This window comes from Schistosoma haematobium, chromosome ZW (assembly GCF_000699445.3).
Source record: "Schistosoma haematobium chromosome ZW, whole genome shotgun sequence".
Taxonomy (NCBI): domain Eukaryota; kingdom Metazoa; phylum Platyhelminthes; class Trematoda; order Strigeidida; family Schistosomatidae; genus Schistosoma; species Schistosoma haematobium.
This window is the reverse complement of record NC_067195.1, coordinates 76,652,668-76,678,951: the sequence shown is the minus strand read 5'-3', so window position 1 is coordinate 76,678,951 and position 26,284 is coordinate 76,652,668. Positions and strand designations below refer to the sequence as shown.

Genomic DNA, 26,284 nt, shown 5'->3' with positions numbered 1-26,284 from the left:
GTTCCCTTGTCTCTTAAGTATGCGTCCACTGGTCCATTGTGGAGGTGAATATCGGAAATCGCGGACGTATACTTTTTGATTTCTTTGGAAAATTCTGCGTTTTGCCCCATGATGGCGATCAAATTGGTTTTCCATCTTTCTGTTTTTTTTCCGATGTCTATTTGCTGTGGTTTTATGGCATCGAGAGCAGTTCTTACTTTTCTACCAAACATAATTTCTGCTGGGGACATTTGATTTGGTGTTGATGGGTTTGGAGTTGTTCTATAGACCAAGAGAAAGTCATCAAGAATCTCCTCTATCTTCCCCTCCCCTTTTGCCTTCAGTAGCGCTCTTTTGAAGGTATCTACAAACCTTTCGGCCTGACCATTCGATTGTGGATGGTACGGAGGTGAACGGACATGTTTGACTCCAAACCTCCTGCAGAAATCTGAGAAGATGGAAGAAATAAACTGAGTGCCGTTATCTGTCACGAGAACATCTGGAACTCCAAAACGGGAGAATAACTGCCGTAGCTTCATGATAGTCTGTTGCGAAGTGATTTGATTTATAGGAAAAATCTCCGGCCATTTTGAATAAGCATCAACACAAACGAGGAAGTACGTACCCTGGAATGGGCCAGCAAAATCAACATGTATACGCGACCAAGGTTCTTCTGGAGATGGCCAGGAATGTAGTTCAGCTTTTCGTGGACACTTAGAAACCTCAGCACATTTTCTGCACGCACGCACGAAATCTTCGATGTGTTCATCGATATTAGGCCAATATACATAACTTCGAGCAATAGCTTTCATTCTTCCAGTACCTGGATGGGCTGTATGCAGTTGTTTCAGGACGAGTGAGCGTAAGTTATACGGAACCACCACGCGATCAGCAACCATAATACAGTCATTTACGATGGATAAAGATTGGCGTCGTTGATAATACTGTTTCAGTTCATGAGATGTTATACGTGGGGGCCAACCACGCTGGATAAATGTAGATAATCGTCTTAAGATAGGATCGCGGCGAGTGTGATCAGCGATTCGAGCAGCTGTCACTGGAAGAATTTGTGTTGAATTAAACAACATTCTGCTTACATCTTCTTCCACTGATATAGAAGCGATAACAGTATCTTCGTTTTCAAGCTTATGATTGCTTATTAAGCGCGATAATGCATCAGCATGGCCAAAATCAGAGGTAGATTTGTATTTGATAACGAAATCATAACCCAATAGCATTGTAGCCCATCGTTGGAGGCGGTTTGCGGTATAAACTGGTATACCTTTCTTAGATCCGAAAATTGATAATAGGGGTTTATGATCAGTGATTAAGGTAAATTTTCTGCCATACAGCATCTTGTGAAACTTTTTTACTGCGAAAATTAATGCCAATCCTTTCTCAATTTGACTGTACTTGTGTTCTGCTGAAGTCAATGTTCTGGAAGCATGTGCGATAGCCTTCTCTTTGCCATCTGGAAACTTATGGGATATGACGGCACCGATACCATAGTCAGAAGCATCTGCAGCAACAACGATTTCCAGCGAGGGATCAAAATATGTAAGAAGTAGATCCGACGTTAATAATGACTTTACTTCGTCAAAACATTTTTGACACTTAGTGGACCAATTCCATTTTACATTACTGGATAATAATTGGTTCATGGGTGCCCGGAGGCGATGCAATTGTGGCAAGAAATTACTGTAATAACTGATAAGACCAAGGAAGGAACGCAGAGTTGCTACATTAGATGGGGGAGGCATATTTTGGATAGCTCGTACATTTTCCGGATCCGGGCGTCGTCCATTTTTGTCGAAAACAAAACCAAGATATTTCACCGAGTTCATGAAGAATGTACACTTCTCTTCTTTTAGATAGAATCCACACTCAGATATTTTGGTTAAAACAGTATCGAGTCGATTGAATAACTCGGACTTACTGGAACCAGTAACGATTACATCATCCAAATAGACAGCGACTCCTGGCAAATTAGCCAACATAGTGTCCATTATTTGTTGAAAGATAGCTGGTGCTGGTTTCACACCAAAAGGTAAACGTTTATATTGGTAGAGACCTCTGTGGGTGTTAATCGTCAGTAATGGTTGGGAGGCTGGATCGACTTCTATCTGAAGATATGCGTCAGCAAGGTCAATTTTAGCAAAATACTTTCCTCCATTTAGTTTGATGAATAAATCTTCCTGTATGGGAAGTGGATACGTGTGATCTTCTAGAGCACTGTTCAGACCAGTGGAAAAGTCAGCACATATGCGAACAGTTCCATTTGCTTTTCTCACGACCACTATGGGGGCAGCCCACGATGAATAATTTACTGGCTCAATGACACCTAGTGCTTCTAACCTGTCCAATTCTTGGTCAACGACTGACAAAGCAGCATAAGGCACTGGTCGTTTCGGTCTGAAAATGGGCTTTGCATTTTCCTTTAGTGATAAGGATCCTTTGGTGAATTTATAACAGCCCAGTTGGTTTTGAAATACACATGCATGTTTTTGTCGAAGATGATTTATGTAAGATACGGACGACAATTGAGAGGAAGCAGAAGACTTTGATGTAGACATAACATTAGAACGAAGTACATGAGATCCCGAAGTTTCACCAGCGCATACTTTGTCTGAAGTATTCGATTTGGAAATTTTATGAGAAGGCAATGAATCGGCGGTATTCGATTTGACATGGTGAGAACACATAACATTTGAATTGTTTGATTCAGAAAGATCATAAGAACATGTTTCATCAGAAGCATTTAATTCGTTAATATCCAGAGAGGATGATTCGTCGGAGGCATTTGATTTAGAAATATCATTAGGGATTTGGATAGACTCATAGGAAACATTTTGAGAACATACCTCATCTAATAATTTATTCAAAGTATCAACATGTGCAATCCAATCTAATCCCAATAGATCTAAATCGTGTCGATTTGTTAGATAACAAACATCTGTAAATTTACTTCCCATAAGTTGAACATTGCATAGAACCTCTCCTGTCAACTTTACTATGTCTCCTGACGCATTTCGGGCGACATGTTCCGTCGGTCGGATGGATGGGCATCCTAACTTGTGCCATGTGTTCTTTGAAATCAACGTGACATCAGAAGCAGTGTCCAACTGAAGTCGTATAAGTTTTTCATTTACTAATAAATTTACAAATTTCCGCCTACTTTTAAATCCAACTTTAAAGGTTGCAAACGTGGTTTTAATTTGACTGTTTGATCGTTGCTTTGAATTTTCACTACGATGTTTAGTCTTGCGTTTATTTAACGAACAATGACCTTCTTTGTGACCAATGCGATGACATTTGCGGCATTTATGATTCTTAAACGGACAGAATTTTGCAAAATGCCATGCTTCGCAGAACCAGCATGGTGATGGGGGGTTGGCAGGTTGTTTCATGCTTGTACAGTTTTGTTTCGATGACTTTATGGATCGGAGCGCATTAATTGAATCAGAACCGGAAGGTTTAACCTTCTGTTGCACCATCGCAGTGTCATGCTTGAGATTAAGTAACCGCTGACATTCGGTTGTGACCATTTGTAATGTCATATTTGGTTCTTGTTCAATGCGTGCCAACATTCTGGTACGGACATCTGCATCTTCTTCATTCTTTAGACCACATATGAAAATCAAGCATTTAAATTGGTCCGCTGTGATTTCGTTTATTTTGAAGCGTTCGCACTGTCGATTTACCTTCCCGGCATACGTGAGATAATCGTCCTCTGGAGATTTCGTTATTTGGAAGCATTTATAGCGAGTATTAAATAATGAGGACTGTTCATCGAAAATATCAGATAGAATCTGAACTGTGTCTTTGAATGATACCTCTCGTGGATTTTGCGGTAAGATAAAATTCACATATTTATTATATTCCTGTGTTCCCAGTCTTCTTAAGAGTAAGCGGACTTTCGCTGCGTCATCAAGATGCGAGCATTCAACGCGGGAAATATCTTCACAACGGTGAAACCACGAACTGAAAATGACATTCGCTTCGGGATCATAATGGAATTCAGAAATAGAATTTATGATGCTTTCATGCTTATCTGATTGACAAGCTGAGGACGACTGTAATGAGAGCATTCGTGCCAATGCATCCAAAAGCTTCGTTTGATTTGCATCATTTTGTGCTTGCTGCATTTGAAGAATAGTTTTAAGGTCATCCAATGAAACAGGCATTTTGTACTGGATCAATCAGTAGGAAAGAAAAAAAATTCTCCGTCGCCAGTTGTTATGACCTTGAATCGCTTTTACCCCGTGATACTTGTTATGACTTCACCTTGATCTACCTAGACCAAACTATGACCTTGACGCGTTAGGCTGAGTGGCTTAACCTTGAGTCTAATACGCGTGAGTTCGATCGGGGTAGAGAGAACTATTCTAAATCCTGGTTGGTTGGCAAGCACGCAAGTGAAAGAAGACAAGACAGTTGGAACACTAAACTCTGGATTCTCTGAATTCGGATTACTACAAAAATGTACATGAATAAATAAGTGCATATCTTGACCACGACGTACGATAATTTGGAAAAATACAGTTATGCCCGAAACAGGGAATTAGGGTAGAAAATATAGTGCAAAATATAATGTTTAAATTACAATATTTTTGGAACAAAAAAGGGTATGCTAGTGAATGATACATAGAACGAAAGCTCGTGTTATGTAGAATAAGATAGGGACAAAAATAAATATAAGTGTTTTACAGGTTTTGAATGAAATGCAATAACGTCCCAAGAAAATAGCTTTCGTAATTGTCTGGGCTTCTTAATTCCCCGTTCATAACAATATCGTTCAGAAGAACGATGAAAGCTCCACGACCAAAACATCCAGCTCAAAGAACAAAACTTCATCAAAATGAACTTTAATACTAGACTTTGAGTTAGATTCTGTATGTAAGCAACAGTGATAATATCTGACTGTGTAAATTCAAGTAGGTAGAGCAAACTTTGAGGCGGAAACCATCAACTAGAAGATACAAGTGTTTATTAACAGTTGTCTACGCAAAATACTTCGGATCCATTGGTTAGACACTATTAGCAACAACCAACTGTGGGAAAGAACAAACCAGATCCCCGTGGAGGAAGAAATCAGGAGGAAGCGCTGGAAGTGGATAAGACACACATTGAGGAATGCACCGAACTGAATCACAAGACAAGCCCCCACATGGGATCTTCAAGGCCAAAGGAGACACATATGAGAAGAATGAAAAAAATTGGATAGAACTAGAAAGGAAGGCAGAGTGGGACAGAGTGGGTTGGAGAATGCTGGTTAGCGGCCTATGCTCCATGTGGAGTAACAGGTGTAAATAAGTTAGAGCAAACTTTGAATTTGCAACTAAATGGGTATCGCTTTACAATTGATTCAGTTAATTCATTGTTCTTATGAATTGTGAATTTGATACACTATTAAACATCATTTGAAATATTAACAATCTGAAATTATTCACAAACAAAACAAATTGGCTATAGATGTCAATAATTGTTTATAGTTTATTGTCATGTCTACAAAATTTCAATAAATAATCAATGAATTGAAATATGAATTATACAATCATAAGAATCATTGTATAATGTTTGTCATGAACAACATTATCATGGATACCGATACAGTAATGATAGTTATAATACAATAGTAATATTAATAGTTACTATTATTATTACTATAATGATCATGATGGTTGTCACTTGCACTTATTCTCACCAACGAAATCAGTTAAGCTAATATCCAAAGTTTGGTTTATCATTACATATATACACACACATACTTACAAACCTAAATGGTTTGATTGACGAATATTAGTATGAATTAATATTGTATTGATTATGAAATATCCAATTACATAGGAACTAACACATACATATATATACATTCAATTATATTTATATATATATAGGGAACATGGTAGTTACTATATAGCAACTATAATAATAACCATTGAAATAATATGAACTATTAGATTCATTTCGATCATGTCAAATCTAAAGAATAATTCGTTGTCATCATTCATTTCAATAATCTTTTTCATTTCTTTATCAGTATTTGCACTTCATGTTGATGCATACAGCTTTCATAATCTCTTCAAATACTTTAATCGTCCAAAATGTGGATATGAATCATGTAATTTAGGAAAACCGGGATATCTTAATATTCATTTAATACCGCATACACATGATGATGTTGGCTGGTTAAAAACAGTTGATCAATATTATTATGGTGCTAATAATACAATTCAACGTGCTGGTGTACAATACATTTTAGATAGTGTTATACAAGCTTTAGTTGATGATTCAAAACGTCGTTTTACTTATGTTGAAATGACATTTTTTATGAAATGGTGGATAGGACAAACATTAGCTAAACGTCAAATAGTTAAAAATTTAGTTCAATCTGGGCAATTACAATTTGCTTTAGGTGGTTGGAGTATGGCAGATGAAGCAACTGTTTATTATTCTGATGCTATTGATCAATTAACTTATGGACATATTGTATTAAAACAATTATTTGGTGAATGTGGACGTCCATTAGTTGCATGGCAAATTGATCCATTTGGACATTCACGTGATCATTCTGATTTATTTCAAGATGCCGGTTTTGATGCTGTCTATTTTCAACGTATAGATTATCGTGAAAAACAAAAACGTAAACGATTAAAACAATTAGAAGTTCTATGGGATACTACTCATATAGAATTGAAAAAGACTGGTTATGGTTTATTCACAAGTATATTTCATGATTCATATTGTTATCCAAAATCATTTTGTTTTGATGATAAATGTTTAGATGAACCAATTAAAGATGATCCTAATTTAGAAGGTTATAATGTAAGATCAAGAGTAGATGATTTCTTAAATTATATATCTATTATATCTAAAGCATATCAAACGAATCATATAATGGTTTTAATGGGTTGTGATTTTACATACGAAAATGCTAATCTAAATTATAAAAATATGGATAAGCTAATTGCATATGTAAATCAACGTCAACAATTAAATAATAGTCAAGTTAATTTATTGTATTCTACACCAGCATGTTATACAAAAGCAGTGAATGAAGAATTTAATCGAATCGGTACAATCAATCGTCGTGGTGGTGATTTCTTTCCATATGCTAGTGGTCCACATTCATATTGGACAGGTTATTATACAAGTCGACCAGCATTAAAATATTATGTACGTCAAGCATCAAATTTATTATCAATGTGTGAACAAGTAAGTACTAATATTATTGTATTAACATATTTCAGAGTTATCTATTCATTACGATTTCTTTGAAGATTAGGATTAAATAGGGCTGATAAGTCATTCAGTCAGCTACAACGTAGGATCAGGCACATATATGCATTGGTACAAGTTGCCATACCGCATTAGCACAGCAAGATGAACACCGGATTCATAGGAGTAGTTAAGTCATTGGTGCTCCTTTTAAGACAAGAAAGATCACCATTGTCGGACGCCCATAAGTATAATTGTGTTCTAGAACCTGAGGAATAGTGAATATGTGGTCGATGCATCCACAACCAGAACTGAAGCCAGCTTGATTCTCTCGTGTTTGCAATTCAAGAGTCTTAGTTAGACGTCCGATAATTATCGATATAAGAGGAATAATAGGAACTGCATAGAGAGGTTGATTATGAATACAGTGATCTTGAGTGCTGTTAGAAGTATACCGGTGGTTATCACTTCCCGATTGCCCATACCATGGAAGGTTTCTTCTGGGGGTACCTGAAAAGGAAATTAGATTAGAGGTGATCTTAGTGACCTGAGAGCGTGAGCGCAGTGCCCAAGGGACAACTGCTTGAGGTTGGTCACACACGACCTTTTATGAGTAGTTTTTGTGTTAGCTCCGTACTTGTTGAGACCTTAATGTCAGAGACGGACATCTGTGAAATGAGGTAAGATGTGCACTTTTAGGTCCGACCGTTTCTGACCCCATACTTCCTTAGTGCGAATTCAGCATCACTGTTATGCTGGTTGACTGAGGGAAACACCTTAATGCCGTCACACCTCTGTACAGTCAGCAGTACAACTTCGCCCTCGGACTTTGAGTTTCCCGCTTTTAATCTAACCACTCTTCAACCGATCTGTCTGGCATGGTAGGACCTTGAGGAACGATTGTTCCAACCAGTATAGCTCGGTTGCTTCATCACAATAGACAAGCACGACCACCACGTCAAAGTAGCAACAACGGTCGAGATATGGCTGATTAATATAAATTTAAGTTACAGTTCCATACTTATGTGTTTCTAAGCAATTTGTGATGTAATCATCATTTAGGGAAAAAAGATTTTCTGTCTTGTCAATTTCATTGACCCATGTTTTACAGTAGTGTTAACTAGCTTACTCAAAAGAACAGTAGTCTATGTTTGGAGAATAAAAGGATGTTGTTTAATTTCAAAAGATTAAATTGTTCTATCCTGTTGTAAATTGCCTAAAATAACCAACTGAAACAAACTTACTTACTTACGCCTGTTATTCCTCGTGGAGGAGTATAGGCCACCCACCAGCATTCTCCATCCAACCCTGTCCTGGGCAATCCTTTCCAGCTCTTTCTACTTGTTATTCATTCTTTTCATATCTGCTTCTATTTCCCGACGTAATGTGTTCTTTGGCCTTCTTGTTTTCCGCCTCCTTTCAGGATTCCAAGTTAGAAATTGTTTTATGATGCAGTTTGGTGATTTCCGTAAGGTTGATATCAAATCAGCATTTGTTGTGTTGTACAAAAGCCTTCAAGGACGTATACTAAGGTTTATTGAAGCCTTGGCTATACGAAAATTGAAACCCCCTTTATGTGTTCAAAAACAATTTGTACTTATACTTAACCTACCCTGGTAGTACTGATTTACTATCCAGAGTGGTAATCACATTTGTTTTTGTGTACTTTAATATTTTTCCTTTGTTATGACTTACCCTTAACCTGTCTAGTTGACGTTTTAATTTTTCATATATAAATGTTTTTAACAAGTATGTAATGTGTGATCAGATTACTCGAAATGTATTGCGCAAATATATCACATAATTCTGATAAACTACGTCTTCTCATTGCATTATCGAAATTCATCAAAGGGACTAATTGTTTTAAATTTTAGATTTCCGTAATGTATGTCATATCCATTGCCATCTTCTTTTCCTAATTTCCTCTTCAGCTGGAATTAATGTTATGCTTAACCTTAAAACCATTTACACATTTTCACTTGCACGTCGTATAAAAGTATCCAACATTACCACTTTCTAGAGCTTACAGTTTTTCAGTAAAGAAGTAACATCTTCATCAAAGTATCTTATTGTTCACTGTTCACTATTTTGTTCAAACACATATTTTACATTATGATAGAACTGAAATGTAATCCTGATGTAGAATAAATTTTCAAAGTTACTATCAATATTCTACTTTATTAAAAAGTTATTATTAAAAAGTTGAGATCATGAGTCAATTGAAGCTAGACCACTATGAATAACCTGGAAGCACTGGACAGCCGTTTCATCCTATTGTGTTACTCCCCAACAGTGCACATCCACGATCCCGCCCCGCGGGATTCCAGGTTTTCCAAGGTGGTCTAGTTTCAACTGATTCATGATCTCAACTATTAAATTACTATAATATTCACAAAATCCTCTTTCGGTTATTAAAATGTGTTAAAAGAAAAACAAAGAATATTTGAATGAACAATTGTCTTCAATAACTTCATCATCAAGCTGTACAGTTATAAGTCCATAATTATTGTTATATTTTACAAAAGGTCAAAATAAGGCATGTATTAATGAATTTGACTATCTTATATTGTTAAAAATGATGAACGTTTGCATTTGGTTATGACATAAATATTTCAAAATTGTATTATTTGCAAGTTAGATAGGTCATTTAATAAAGGTCATCATGATTTAGAATAAAGTATCATGTCACAATCAGTATAATAGTAATATGGATGTCGGCTTAGTGATCTAGAGGTTAAGTGTTTGAGCGCGAGGCCGATAGGTCCTGGTTTTGAATCTCGTGGGATGGGATCGTCGATGCACACTGCTGAGGAATCTCGTACTAGGACGAGACGGCCATCCAGTGCTCCCAGGTTTTCCATGGTGGTCTAGCTTCAATTGACTCGTGAATTCAACGATCAAATTAATAGTAATACAGCAAAAATGAAAAAAAATAGTGTGAATAAAATGCATAGTAGGAGGATTTCATCTTGTTAACTTAGGTAATAATAACCATAACGTTGTGTGAGTATGATATTTAATAAGAGAGGTGCTATGAAGGTAATTACGATAAGAAAGCATTCATGTGGAGATTAAGAAAGATACATACACAAAAGGAATTTAGAGGGGGATAAGAGGTTTATAATGTCTAGTCTAGGTATCTGGTAATTCAGTCGTAGACGAAGGTAAACATAGAGGCTAGATATAACTCTTCTGGATACATAATTTCGGTTTTCTGGAGTTGATTCAGTTGGCTTAAACTATATAGAGTAGCTGTATTCTAGCTCCTTTAAGTAGATTGTTTGAAACTTGATATAAAATAGAGAAAGTTTCATCTGTCTTAATAATAATGTCCACTATCTACCAGGTGAGAACGAATGGCGCTGTTAATCGATTTAGTAACTTATTTTCGCAACCATACTGGTACATTAAAGAGGAAGAAATGTATTTGTAAAATCTCAGCGAAAGAATTTGAAGTAAATCCAACGTTTCGCCTGGCAATCTGGTCCAAGCTTTTTCAAGGAGAATATTTTCCTTTAACGTCTCACATTAGCTTGGCGCCCAAATATTGTGAAACTATTCGTTTAAATTTAGACAAAAGTTCTTATTTATCATGCTGGTACATGTTCACGAACACGCAAGAATAAAGCCCTCTGAGTACGAGCTATGCAACTAGCTCTACAGGAGCAATTGAATCAGTATACACACATACAAGAGCCCATCATCGGTAACCTATCCTTGATTTATTGTGTAAGTACTGGTTTAGTTGAGAAAATAATACGTGACTGGGCGACGAGAAACGTCCTTTCGATAGATCTTTTGAGTCGACGTGTTAAAATATCACCCGCCATGTCCCCTTTAAAGTTCAGTTTCAGATAAGGGGCTTTTTAATGACAGATTCACAATTTCCTTTTCCTTTTTTTAAATACCTTCCAGTGGGAATTTTCTGATGGAATTGTCCGGATAGCCGTTATTTCGTAACACGTTCTTTTGTCAATCTATTTCACTATCTACACTATCTTCAGAAAATAATAGTTTAGTCCTATATCTGAGATATTTAAGCAAATTTATTTTGTATTGAAGAGATGTAAAGCTATGGAAACGGGTATATTGACCCGTCCATGTAATCTTTCAAAATATATATTTCTTTTTATAGAACCATCTATTCTTTCAGAAAGTAGAACATCAAGGAAAGCTATACTATGGTCTTTCTCCTCTTTTCTGGTGAATTTAATAGTTAGGTGGATGTTATTAAAATTGTTCAACAGCTCTTGTTTGTTGATACTTTCGTCACACACAATTAATGTGTCTTCTATGTATCGACGGTAATAATCTAGCTTATTTAGGATATCTTTCAACGGTTCATTTTCCGGTTTGACAAGAAAAATATTAGCAAGGATCGAGCCTAGAAGTGATCCAGTTGCTACTCCATCTATTAATCTGTAAACTTCATTGTTTAACATAAAGTAGACATTCATATTATATTCTGACAGAAGCCCCTTTATTTTATTTATTGAAATCGTTATTTCTATTTTCTTCCCAAGCAATCGTTCATAGATGTAATCGATGATTTCAGTCAGTGGGTTGTTAGCGAACAAAGATTTTATGTCTAGTGATAAAATGGTTTTGTCATTTGTATTCATATTTTTCTTTATATCCACAAATTCAAATACATCTTTAACGCTGTACTTAGTGTAATGGTTCTAATAATTTCACCAACGATTTCATTGTTGAATTGTTTAGTGAGTTTGACATATCTAGAGTTGAACGTGAAACAACTTCTGGATTATGAACCTAAAGTAGGCTATGGAGTTGAGGGGTATGTGTTCTAAAAGGCTTGAGCCCATTATAAGTATAATCAGAGATGAATTGATGTTGTTTCAAAAGTTTTAATACCGTAGTTAATTGATGTTCGGTCTAATCATCGAGGTCTTTACACAACTCAAGCTTTTGGAATTTAGTTAGATCCTTCAACAAGGTATACATCTTATCTATGTATTCTGTATTGTTTAGAAATTACAGTGCCCGATCTTTTATCAGGTTTAATGCTAAAAATGTGCTCATTAGATTTTAGTTTTCGAATATCTCGATATTTATCAGTCAGTATAATATTTGTGTGATGTTTGTTGATTTTAAATTGGTTACAGTAACTAACCAGTGAAGTCTTGAGTCTTTCATGTTCGGCCATTGTCGAGAGTATTAAGTCTTGTGTCTAGGTAAATAGATTCTGAAACCGAACATCAGTCTTCAGGTGATCTACATATCTACGTCTATCACAAAACTTGAGGCCGAATGATAAAGCTTCTTTGTCTAATCCTACTGAAAAAATATTTATTCGACAATGAATATCATATTTACGCTAACATATAAATGGACTAGAAAAACTTGATAATGATTGCCATTCATGGGTCAATCAGTGAAAATATCCTAGTTCTACAGGCAGATAATCGCTGTCTGAATAGCTCATTGGTGATATCACTGATTGTGAGACTGGGTGTTACGAGTTCGAATCTCAAAGAGAACATTATTACCCTCAAGTTTTCAGTTATTCCCTGTTGACGGGTGGCAAATAGCATAAAACCTAGGTCTGGTTCTCCTACTAACTACCTCCAACCACATAACATAACAAATTACGGAATCGAACCACGGACACTCAGGTTTATTGAGTCACAATTTAATAAACCATGTTTTCTGATTTCGCTCGTATCTATCTAAAACTGTAAAGAATATTTGATGCGCTACAGTTTTCAACAAGTTCCTAGTTGATGCGAATCAGTTATAAAAAATGTCTTTTCAATCGTACAGTTCTTTGGCGATAAATAGTGATTTGTGTCTTCATCGACTCACTTCAAAATTAATTACATATAACCTTCACAAATATCATACTTTTGTCTTCTACCTGAAGTTTGCGCTGATGATATCGTTCAGAAGAACGATGAAAGCTCTACGATCAAACCATCCAGCTCAGAGAACAAAACTTCATCAAAATCATCTACCTGAGCTACAAATTTTCTTCACCATCTCAATACTATTGTCTTACAAGCTATGTAGACATCAAAAATGATCTCAAAACCTTTGAAATTCACCTTTTTAACTCTCTGTTTCTCAAACCTCGTTCACCATTGAAAACTGAAAAAACCAATCAACATATCTACTAATCTTGTTTGATAGTGTTTCTTTTTAATTTCACAATTCCATTTAACTTACTAACATTATTTTCCTATTTTTCATTATTTAGGTTCATTTACATGTAGATCGTTTATCACAAATGAATGATTATCAAAAACAAATTATCACTGATGAATTAATTGATGCATTAAGACAAACACTTGGTGTATTACAACATCATGATGCTGTATCCGGTACAGAAAAACAACATGTTGCTAATGATTATGCATGGAGATTAACAAAAGCAACAAAATTTTGTCAATTATTAATTAGTCAATCATTAATTAAACTATTACCAACATTGAAACCATTCATTGAAACAAATAATGTAATATTTTGTGATTTATTAAATATTAGTTTATGTAATGCAACTGAAGGAATAAAACCACAATTAAATCATTTAAATCAAGGGGGTGTATTCATTATTTTATATAATCCATTAGGTTGGATACAATTAAATACATGGATACGTTTACCAATTTATATTCCAGAAGATTATTCCATTGATTTACAAGTGATATTAAAAGATTTACGTCAATTACCATCATCATCATCATCATCGTCGTCGTCGTCATCATCAAGAGCATCGACTTCATCCACATTATTAAACAACAACAATAATAACAACAACTTAGAATATCAACTAGTACCAATTACTGAACGTACATTAAATATACCAGAAAGGCATAGTGATAAACATTTAGCCAATTATGAAATTATATTCAATGCTAAATCATTATCACCAATTGGATTTAATTTATTCTATTTAACTCTTAATAAAACTACATATTACAATAGAGATTATATGAATTATGTATATAATCAACCATTCCAAAAAGAATCTTCATCATCCTCATCATCATCAATTCATTCCTCTATGAATATAGATCAATTACTATCTAAAACAATTGAATTCAATATTCAATATATTGAAAATGCTCATAATCCATTAATGATAACAATGAAACATTTAAAATCTGGTGAATCTATAAATTTATCTATTGAATTATTATATTATTTTGGTGAAACATCTTATCCACAATCGTCTGGTGCATATATATTTTTACCAAAAAATAATACATTTATACAAACGTTTCCAAGACCTACAATAAATGTAAGTACTTTTGATGGATTTATTTAGATCTATCATATTTTCCAGTTTATTTGAGGATATTTAAATACATTGAATATCTTGATGGAGTTTTGTTCTGTGATTTGGATGGTTGGATGGTTATGGAACTTTCATTGTTCTTTTGAATGACGTCATCAGCAGCACAAACTTTAAGTAGAAGTTTACAGTGAATACTTGTACACTTAAAACGTTTTTAAACATCAAGTCCTGGAATTTCAGAATTCATTACGAACGTGTTAAATTTGTCAGAATTATGATCTCCTACCTTTATCAGCCCCAGAATTAAAAAAAAATACTATTAATGTGAGCAACAGACGTTCAATTTCAGTTTAATAACACCATATATCGTCAAGTCGACGGCGTAGCAATGGGAATTACACTAGGTCCAATTCTGGCAAATATTTTTATGTGGTATCTTGGAAACACGGTGCTTAAACAGGCAATCAGCGAAACGACGGAATATTCCAGATATATTGATGACACGTTTATTGTCTGTAACAATAAACAGCATGCAATCCGCCTGCTAAAACTCTTCAATAATGCTCATCTTAACATACAATTTACTATGGAACACGAGCTGAATCACATGTTCCACTTTCTTGATATTGCTATAAAACGTAGGGGAGATGGGACAGTCCAACGTTCGGTTTATCGAAAAAGTACTTGGAATGGCCTTTACCTGAATTTCAATAGTTTTTGTCCACTCAGTTACAAGAAAGCATTCGTTAAAACACTACTTTACAGGGCAGAAAAGATATGTACCACTGATAAACTGGAAGAAGAATTGATGAACGTGGAAAAATGCCTACGAGACAACTTTTATCCACAAAAGTTTATTAACAAATATAAAAAGCGTAAAGAAAACAAGACGGAAGTAATTACAGCCAATAAAAAACCGCTATCTATAAATATTAACTTCAAAGGTGATGATGTTGCAAACACAATCAACAGGAGACTGAATACTGCGCTAGCCAGAACTTATCCCAAGGCCAAACTTCTAATTCTGTATAAAACAACATGTTCAATAATTCAATCAAAGGTTGATAAGCATCCTTTTCATGTTACGGCCAATTGTATTTATAAATTTACGTGTACCTGCCAAAGCAGCTACATTGGCCGAACAGAAAGGAGGGCATATCTCAAATTTTTTGGACATGTTCCAAAAAGTCTTAGAACAAGGGAAAGAAAGACTCTGAATAGTGCAATCACCAAACATTTCTTTGATACAGGACATCAGGTCGATGGACACCTTGCAGTCGCTTAACGTGATTAGTAAGCAGCCAAACTCCAGTCTTCTGAAGTTTGCTGAAGCCGTTGCCATCAGGCGTCAAAAACCTGACTTATGTATTCAAAAGGAGACGGTTGTTACTCTTTCCTTGCCTTCATGACTAATATTCCTTTGCTGTCTCTTAATATGTTTTTCTTCTCTTTTCCTTTAAGCTCTTTCTTGCATTTATCACATCATTGAGTTTTATTTCAACTAACTTCCAAACTAATAATCTTATTTTATCAACTGAGCTCTACTCACTACATTCGCATCAATGTTTACTCATTATGTAATCACTTGTTTCTAGCGCTTTGAACTGTTGCCACAATCAATGTTGTGTGAATGCCTTTCACATAAGGTACAATATCAGTCTAATAAATTTATTTACACCCTTGCTATACTATAGGAATATGTCTTCAACGTAACTTCCAACCAAACCCTCTCATGTAAGTAGTTTAAACCCATTATGTAATGATGGTTTTAAATATCACAGGTTGTAAGCAACTGACGAGAACCAAACGAAATAAAATAAATTCATGCTATTCTGCTAGAATGTTTGTTCTTGCTGTTTTCAAAATGATAAAGGGAACTATGTGTATTAGATGACTAAAGTGGAATTCGATGACTCAGATCCAAAACCTCAGTGAATTCTGACATGTAATCGATTATCAACAGTGATAAGTGATAAACCCTATTTCTTTAAGTTGGTTCCATTTGTCACTACCTCCATGAATGAAGTCCAGAGATTGACAAGAGCAGCTGTATAATAATTATAGAAGATTCGGAGAGCTTCAGTAAGTATAGGAAACATAAATCTATTGGGTAGTATTTATCGAAATTCCAAAGATGGACTTTGTAATAAGTATCATGGGTTTGTGTTATATCTAGAGCTTTGGTTCTTAATGTGCCACGTATAACTTGAGCACTCGAACGCTAGAACCTCTCCAAGTTGCAAATGAGAAGTCAGAAGACAAGTGAAAGGAATGTTATTCCAAACAGTGTCAATTATAGTACAAAACTGTCAAGTATTTATAATTTTTAGCAAAAACGAAATAATAATTACGGTTATCCAATTCGCATACAAACGTTTATCAGCATTCGTCCAATGGGGAAGCTACACGTAGGGATTCTGGAATATTCTTCCAAAAGATGATTGGATGGAATATCTTCGGCTCTTTCTGAGCTTCTTAGAGTTTCCTCGAGTTCACTCGTGGACCGTCTACACAGTTTCAAAGAGTTACCAGAATTTTAACTTAATAGTATATAATTAAATCGAGTATGTCAAGTGTAATAAATCCTAAGATCAAAACCGACAGCAAATTTAATACTTTCAATTCTTATTTCATGTCTCTGTGTGCTATTTCTTAAGGCCATAGATGGACCATGTGTCAAGGAATTTCATCTCACTTATGCATCATGGGCATCTTTAGTTGTACGCCTTTATAATAATGGAGAATTAGAGGTAGAATGGACAGCTGGTCCTATACCAGATGATGGACATTTAAACAGTCGTGAACTGGTGATACGATATACACTGAATGGTGATAATATGTTTGTGAAAAATCCAGGTAGTTTTAATTTGACCGTTTATTTATTTATTTATTTGAACATATAAATATTGGTACGATTGGGCACCGAATACATATCAACCACACAAGTCACTTGATTTGTGTGTGGTCTGTCATATTACCCGGGTGCCCAAACCGAAGCCGATAGCTTTCTTAGGGTGCCACGCACGTAGTCTTCGGCCTAATGGTCTATTCCAAAAAGCAATGGAGCAACATAAGGAGATGCACTAACATGGTAGCTGGTGACCAAAAAATAGGTTCATACGCTATTTGTTCCCTCAGGATCCTGGAAACCATGTGCACCATTGGTTTGGAATCAAAGTTTTCCAACTCACTTAAGCGAATCCTCCATATCTACCAACCCGGTTAATGCACCGGACATTCGCTCTTCATCCTCTCGATTTCGTAAACAACGCCTCCATCACGAGAAGACAGTAAGTAGGACTTCCTTGGCAGGGGCTGTATACGCGCGTCCATATGAAAGCATTTGGAGTGGGAGAGTGAACTCTCCCCATCCTCGACCGTACCAGGGCAGTTAAGGGCGATTTGATAGAATATTCTGTTAAATTATACCATTCATTTTACTGACTGGTTTATCGATTTGAGTCTTTCATTCTTTCGATCTTCCACTTATTTATATTTAGTTGGTAAAAAATAAAAGATTAAATTAGTTGCTATTATACTGTAAGTTAGTCCAATCCTCATTTATATATATCTATAGAAGGAGATTTTACCATGTAAAGAGATAGAAAGGACTGCTTAATTCACAGATTTGTATTAAGCTAAAAAGACAAGTGACTTTCTCTTGGAAACATTCATCTTGTGTTCTTATGGATTTTTATCTCATTGATTTACTGACTTTGTATGGAAAATGTTACATGAGTTGATTTAACGGTAGTTCTCTGTTTTGGTTTACCATAAATACGATTAATATTTGGAAGTGCCATACCCATGTATTTTTTTACAAAAGTGGGATTCAGTCTTATATGATTTTAACAAGTATAAGTATAGACTGAGTGTATATGAAGCTGTATTTGTGTTGATGGACAAAAAACTTTGAATCTAAGTTGAGTGGTTGCTAGCTATCAACACGAAAGTTGTAGCTACGATATCACTAATCAGTTATTAGAACGGTATTGACATCATGAAGAACTCACTTACATGTTATCAATAAATACTAACCCCGTCATGCTTACGTACTAAATTCTAATAAAAAATTTCCAAATAAAGAAAATTAGTTAGTTAATTCGAATAAATACTGAGAGTCAATGAACTTCAAATCATTGCTACTTCTTAGTTTAGGAACTTTTTCGGTAGTCCTTAAACACTACCCAACAATATATTTAATAGAGACTGGAATAATACAATTAAGCTATCATTTTATTTTACTGTCACTTTCAGTTACTTTGTGATATTATTCAACAGTATGGATGAATAATTATCTCATTTACAACTTGAAAAAAATCCCATGAGAACTTCTTAAAACCTATTTAGATATGAGTTCCTAAATAGTACAAGATTATTATCTACTTCGTGGAGATACTGTACCATGTGAATTTGATCTTCCTAAATGATTGATTATTTTGTTAATTTTATAGTGACTTAGTAAATAGAAGCGATGGTGTTTGAAGCTAACGGTACTAGATTCGAGTCCCAAAATGAACATCAACTCTGAGTCCCGAATAGAATAAAACGCACGTCCAAGATTTCACTACTGGCCACCACTCATCTTTGCTTATAGTACTTGTGATTTAGGGTAATACCAAAGAAGTCCGCACATTATGTATATTTATCAACAAGAGACTGATCAGTCACAATAATAAACATCAATGCGAAGATTCAAGTAAACAATACGAAGTGAATTTAAATTTTACCCTATTTCACGAACAAATGGCTATCTGGACTAATTAAGTAAGTGGATAACGCGATAGCGTTTGAAGTGAATGGTACTAAGTTCGAGTCCCACAGTGAACATCAACTCTGAGATGCAGATTTGTCTAGTTAATGAGTTCCAAATAGGACGAAACCTGCGTCAAACTGGATTCCACTACTAGCTTGTGACTTCAGACAATATTAAGGCAATCCTCATAGGATGTACATATACCAACAACAGACTAATCAATTACAGTCCTAAATAACAGTGAGAAGATACAAATAAACAACACTAACTGAATAGAAGTTATTTATCATCCACTACTTATCACTTTATTGAACGTTATACATTCAAAGTTTCAGTACTTTTGTTTTAATATTAAAACAATAGAATAATTTTTGATTGAGATCATGAACCGATTGATGTCAGACCACTATTGAAAACCTGGAAGCACTGGATGACCGTTTCGTCCTATTGTGGGATTCCTCAGCAACGCGCACCCACGATCCCGCTCGCGGGATTCGAACCCAGGGCCTTCAGTCTTGCGCGCGAACGCATAACCTACTGGACCACTGAGACGGCATCCAATGGTGTTAATGTCTAACCTCAACCAATCCACGAAAATAATTAATCCTTTTTTCAACTTCAATTTTAGGTGAATTTTTCACTGATTCATCTGGTAGACGTTTAATCAAACGATTACGTAATCGCAGAGATGACTGGAATCTTCCATTTCATTTTAATGAAACAGAAAATGTATCCGGAAATTATTATCCTGTAATTAATAGAATTATGTTAAAAAATATATTCCTTTATAAGCCAAATAAAAAACATGAAAATGATGAAATTCTATTAGGATTAGCAATTTATACAGATCGTGCACAAGGTGGTACAAGTTTAAATGATGGACAAATTGAATTAATGCTACATCGTCGTTTAGTAAATGATGATGGTTTTGGTGTAAGTGAACCATTAATGGAGAATGGATTAGATTATCGAGGTATGTAAATTTTGAATAAGAGAATAATTCAAATTGCTAACTGTAAATGTTCACTAATATTTAATACTTAACCTTCTACTAATGGAAGGTTAGAATTTGGGTAAGTAATATTAGTCAGTCAATCAGTTAGCTACAACGTGGGATCAGGCACAATATATGCATCGGTCCAAGTTTTCATACCTCATTAACACAACAAGATGAACACCAAATTCATAGAAGTAGTTACTTCAAAGGTGGTAATATATAAAATGAGGATTGCATATAAGGATAAAGTACAGGAAGAAAGATTTAGTACTTAGAAAGAAATATATGAACCGATTTTAATCTCAAAGTTTAAAATAAGACAGCCGTATCATCCAGACACCAACCAAGTAGTCTGCACCTACCAACATGGCTCAGACTAGAAGTCAGTGACTTCAAGGAGTAATGCCATATTTTGGTTTGGCCGCCGGGTAAGTAATATGCACAATATCAAAGGATTTAACGGGATTTGAATAAAACTAAGATGTATCTACATCTACAACGATCACAAATTAGAGGTTATAAAACAGTTGTCAATATCTGTAACGCATAATTTGTTTGTGTGATCCAGGTACATTCTAATGACGAATCCTGAACGGGACAAAATGTGGGTTCTGCATTTCACTGGTAACCATCAGTCAGTCAGTCAGCGACAACGTAGAACTTCGTATGTACGTACATCAGTTCCAGTTGGGATACCATATTAGCACACAGATACAATTGTCGATCCAAACTCCATAGTGGTAGAGGTAGTAAAAGTATGAGCAGTAATCGGAAACATTACGGTTTCAAGATGTTATTCAAGGAGTATAATCCAGTGAAATAAATTCGGAAAGAGGAAAAAGAAAGGGACATGAAGGATTCAGAAGATTAGAATTTGGGTGAACACAGAGAGTGGATAAACCTGCTCCATTGCAAACCATTTCGAGCCATGTCATTCAAGGTCTCTAACCGTCGATTACTATCATCTCGCGGTCCCCAACCAGGTAGTCTATACCTACCAACATGGCTCAGTCCACTTGACAGTGACTTCATGGCTTTGTGCCACGTTTTAGTCTGGCCATATTCCAATGTGGTAATAATAATATGTGATTATTCACACATGAAACTATGATAATGAATTATGGTTGCTATCTGACTAGTTGTGATTAGAGACTAAATGACGAATAGTCCTAGTGTCTTGTATAAATTTATTCACAAAGTCGTCTTGTTTCACAAACCGTAGCCTAAATTAGTTAAATTAAATATGTCAAAGGGATTAATAGAAAATTCCTAACAGAACTGGCTGGGATAAAATACGTTAATTTGATCTTGTTTCCTATTTGGAACTGAACAAATATTAAAATGAAGTAACACTGGGACATTTGGTTTGTTCTAGCTTGGGACTACTCACCAGCTCACATCCACCATTCCTCATGGAAAACGACTATCCATTTCAAGTGTGAAGTAATTGCCCACCTAAAACATTGGATCGATCACTGAGAGATTTCGGAAAATAACTCAAGTTAAACTCATAGACATTTAAGTCTCATCAACTATGGTGACTTGTTGACTGACTAAATCTCAACACTGATTCAGAAATCTCGGTCAGCTTTAGAAAATTTGTGTCACTTGTGGCTCAGCTGAGATATGTATCAGTCTACTAAAGGACAAGTATGATAAGCATCAGTTTGCTCCAAGCTACATTATGACTACAAAACATGGTCATTTAAAATAGAGCACACTTGTTGGTTTTTAGCATCTGATCATAGATGACTTCGAAAAATTGCTTGCATATGTTAAAACCATCAAGTGAACAATATTCGGTTTAGACTCAGGCTACTGGGAAAGGACAGCAAATCGATTGATTAGGTAATGAATCGTTACCGACTGAGTTGATGAGACATGTATTACGTAAATAGGCCCAGGCATCCATGTTGCTATCCTCATTGTTTTCATAAGCCATAGCTGGATATTTAGATGAAATAACTCAGAATGATTCACAATGGTGCATTTTGAGTACGTGTTCTCTTAGGTTGTATTTATTTATTTATTTAAACACACAACGAGGCACCAAACCTATATGCGCCACATAAATCATTCGATTTGTGCGAGGGCTAGGATATTGTCCGGGGTGCTTAAACCGAAGCAGGTGGGTTTTTTAGGGGAACACACCCAGAGCCTTTGACCTAAAGGTCTGATCCACAAAGCAGCGGAGCAACGTAAGGAGATGTACTACCACGGTAGCTGGTGACCAAAAGTAGGTTCATATGCTATTTGTTCCCTCAGGATACTGGAGCCCATATGCACCATTGGTTTGGAATCAGGGTTTTCCAACTCCCCTATGTGGACTCTCTGTGTCCACCAACCGTGTTAAAGCGCTGGACATTCGCTTTTCGTCCTCTCAATTTCGTAAACAACACTTCCACCACGAGAGTGCAGTGAGTAGGACTTCCCTGTTAGTGGCTGTATACGCGTGTCCATTTGAGAGAGTAGACTCTCCCCACCCTCCTCCGTACCACAACAAATGGGGGCATTCTCTTAGGTCATAAGCGTTAAAGAATGAAAAATATGTAATTTAATAATGAGTTGTATCTCACACCTAAGATGGTTGATTAATTAGTTACGTAAATTATATGCACATTAAATTATTGACCAACTACTGTTAACTGCTTATCACTCAATACGTTCAAAATGATCTTTGATCTTAACTATTAAAATGTTATATATTTCTTTATTATTCTTGGTATCATTTTAATCAGTCACTGATGAGTGAATCAATCTTTAACTAGTGACCTGCTTTCCTCCATTTCTCGGTATAACAGTCTTGTTCCATTGTGAAAAGTAATAGGTTGTAGTCAAACAACAAACAATTATGCTAATAATAGAATCAGCATTTAGTCAAGTTACAACACTAAGTTTCTTAACAGTCTTATGAAAATATTTCTTATTTCATCAGTTCTTACCCAAGCTGCCAACTTTGGGGAAAATTTGGTCCATTTTGGGGAGATTTTGGGGAAGCCGCTACAGTAAATTTTGGGGAAATGAGACTAAAATCCCAAAATTTCCCCAGACCTGGGGAAGCTTCCCCAAACTTTGGGGAAAACTATTTCATTTTGGGGATTTCCCCAAAGCTGGCAGCTTGGGTATTTTCTTCTAGAATCATATTGGTGAGATTATAATTTATGGACGAACCAATGAAGTATAAGAAAACAGGTCTCGGCTTTTAACATTATATCTGATGTCAGTTCGTGATGAAAACCCTAAATATAATTATTAACTTTAACCATTAACTGTAAATGAAATTGGAATTCCTAACGCAGGCTTATAACCTTCATTTTGTCCTAGTTATTAAGTGGACAGTCTCAAGGTCAGTCTAGCGTCGACCAACGGCCGTCCACAAATTATAGTCTCACCATCGTATCTTAGTTGTCTTATCTTTTCTACTATGACAAGTAGCTTTACTACCTATATAGTGGAGGAGAACATAGGTGAGAATTACCGTATTTGCTTGAAATTACAGAGCTACTTGATAAAATAGAAAAACCATATATATATAAATATATATAAATATCAATCCATACCATCAAACCGTACTGTTTCTGTTGCAAACATCAATCCTTTGTCTCAAATTTCATTGTTCATGCGTTTTCTTACAACTTGCATTGTGTTTCCGGTCTTCCTTTCTTGATCTTCCCCCATCTTCAGCTGCCAGACATTACGTTTTTAACTCGCGTCATATACTACTTATATCAATATAAGTAGCACGCGTCACACCTATAATAATCTTGCATCTAAATGTACTTTTATGGTATGGCTGTTTGAATCAGTTCAGATATGTGTCACGTTCTATTTTTTCATTTGACCATAGTCAATAATCGAACAGCTATAATCTTATAATGCTTACCATTCAGTTAACGAAACACAATTGTCGTGATCACTAATTAAAAAGCCATTAACAAGTCTTTGAATGATTATAAGCTTTTTTGACAGAGTTTTATTATCTGAGCTGGATGGTTTGGTTGTGCCGTGGAGTAAATACAGTTGTTCTCGAGTGGTAGCCTGCCTTTTGGTGAAATTCTCCCGTTTTCGAACTGTGAGAAGCGTATTACGCTCATATGATTTTGAGATGATAGAGAAGATTTGTAGCTCAGATAGATGATTTTGATGGAGTTTTGTTCTCTGAATTGGATGGTTTAGTCGTGAAAAATATGGAACGCTCCACTATTTCTTACAAACCGTTTTTTGTTTATCATTTAATCAATAATCATTTTACTTCAAATTTCCTTGTCTAATCTCAAGGTCTTATTGTACGTGGAATACATAAAATACGATTTGATGAATTAGAAATTATTGAATCCAATGATAGAATAACTGCTCAAATGATTAGTAAACCAGTTATACCATTATTTATGCAAGCTAAACATCAACCAAAATCAACTGAAGTAAATGGTTGGAGTGGTATCAATATAGCATTACCAGAATATATTCATTTGTTAAGTTTAACTTCATGGCCATTAAATCGAGTTTCATTATCTGATCCAAGAATACCAAATCAAATATTAATTCGATTAGAAAATCTTCAACCAGTTACAGATAAATTATCAATGAAACCATCCAATTTAGATTTAACTCATTTAATTAAAGGTATAAAAGTAATTGGTATGAAAGAAGTAACATTAACTGGGGATCAATTAAAATGTGAATCTCTACAGAATAGATTAAAATGGCCTACTGAAACTCATTTTCCATATAATCAAACTTATGAAAGGGAACAATTATGTCATACAAATAATATAAAATCAAGCAATGTTATATTAACTATTGAACCAGGTAAAATAGTAACATATATATTAGATTATGAGATATTATCTGAACAATATCATAATCATGTATCATTGAATTAGTATCCAATGGGATACATTCCATTGTCAAAGTTACCTTGACAACATTTAATCAATATTTAAATGAATAAGGAAAAGAAAAAAAATAATTTTTTTTTATTATCCAAGATACTTGATGTTTTTTTTGTTTTAATGAATATTGTTTTATTAATAATAGTTTAAGATTATTATGATTGATTATTTTGAATGATTTTAGCGGGTTGTTTAATATAATTGATATTGTATTGATTCTGTTGTAATAATGGATAGGACATCATTATAACTATACTATATATACTATCTTAATGTAATAAGAATAATAATAATCCAAAAATGAGTTTGTTCATTTGATCAAAACTTATCGACGAGACTATAATTTATGGAGGAACCAATCAGATATAAGATAACAGGTCTTGGATCTTGGCGCGAAATTCACCCATCCGTTTGGCTTAGTAGAATTTTGGCATTATAACTGATATCAGTTAGTGATGAAAACTGTAAATCTATATCCTAACCTTAATGATCAACTGTAAATCATAATTCAAATTTCTTACACTGGTTTATAACCATCATTTGGTCCTAGTTATTAGGTCTCACTAACTAATCGAAGGGGTTAAATGCTTGTAAATATATTATTAATTTGACCGTGCACGCAAAATTTGCTCAAAGAAATGCTTGGAAGATGAAATTTCTTTCATTACAAATTGCCTATGTGAAAAATGCATATCTAGAAATATGCCAAAATTAACCATCGGGTTAAATATGATAGAATGGAATAAAAGAATTTGTTTCTTATGCTTACATTTCAAAGGAAATGAAATTATTGGAATAACTAATTACATGATAAATTACAGGTTGAAGGTGACCTATTCATCAGCGAAATTGACGACGCTATGGGAAACGAACTGCTCGCTTAAACAAACTAAAATTGACAGGTCTTCTTTTGTCAGTAGCTCTAACTGCATTTGCCAATTTACATATATATGCAAAAGCACATATATTAGGAGGCTCAAGAGAAGAGTACATGTTCGTATATCCGAGCATGTTCTAAAGAAATTGAGACTACGAGGGGCAATGGCTCTTAACATTGCAATAGCTTGGCATTTACTTGACACCAAGCATACCATTGACATTCCTCAAATTATTAGCAGACAAAGAAATACTGTTTCCTTTCGGTTTGCTGAAGCGATTGCGATAAACGTACTCAAACCTGATCT

The 26,284-nt window shown here is 35.0% G+C and overlaps 1 protein-coding gene across 1 annotated transcript; it reads left to right on the top strand.

The window, feature by feature from the left end:
• The first annotated feature begins 5,897 nt into the window (after positions 1-5,897).
• On the top strand, positions 5,898-25,401 carry MAN2B1_1 (Lysosomal alpha-mannosidase). Its single transcript, XM_051212343.1, has 5 exons — positions 5,898-7,194; positions 13,415-14,458; positions 17,113-17,311; positions 19,840-20,184; positions 24,487-25,401. The coding sequence occupies exons 1-5, from the start codon at positions 5,953-5,955 to the stop codon at positions 25,089-25,091; spliced, it is 3,435 nt and encodes a 1,144-aa protein (XP_051072518.1). The 5' UTR covers positions 5,898-5,952; the 3' UTR covers positions 25,092-25,401.
• Positions 25,402-26,284: the final 883 nt, after the last annotated feature.

What these genes read in the sequence shown, in the direction of transcription:
- MAN2B1_1 (XM_051212343.1), top strand. Translation starts at nt 5,953, where the DNA reads ATGTCAAATCTAAAGAATAATTCGTTGTCATCATTCATTTCAATAATC. An exon ending in TATGTTTGTGAAAAATCCAG is followed by an intron (nt 17,312 to 19,839) that starts GTAGTTTTAATT and finishes CTTCAATTTTAG; the next exon opens with GTGAATTTTTCACTGATTCA. An exon ending in GAATGGATTAGATTATCGAG is followed by an intron (nt 20,185 to 24,486) that starts GTATGTAAATTT and finishes TCTAATCTCAAG; the next exon opens with GTCTTATTGTACGTGGAATA.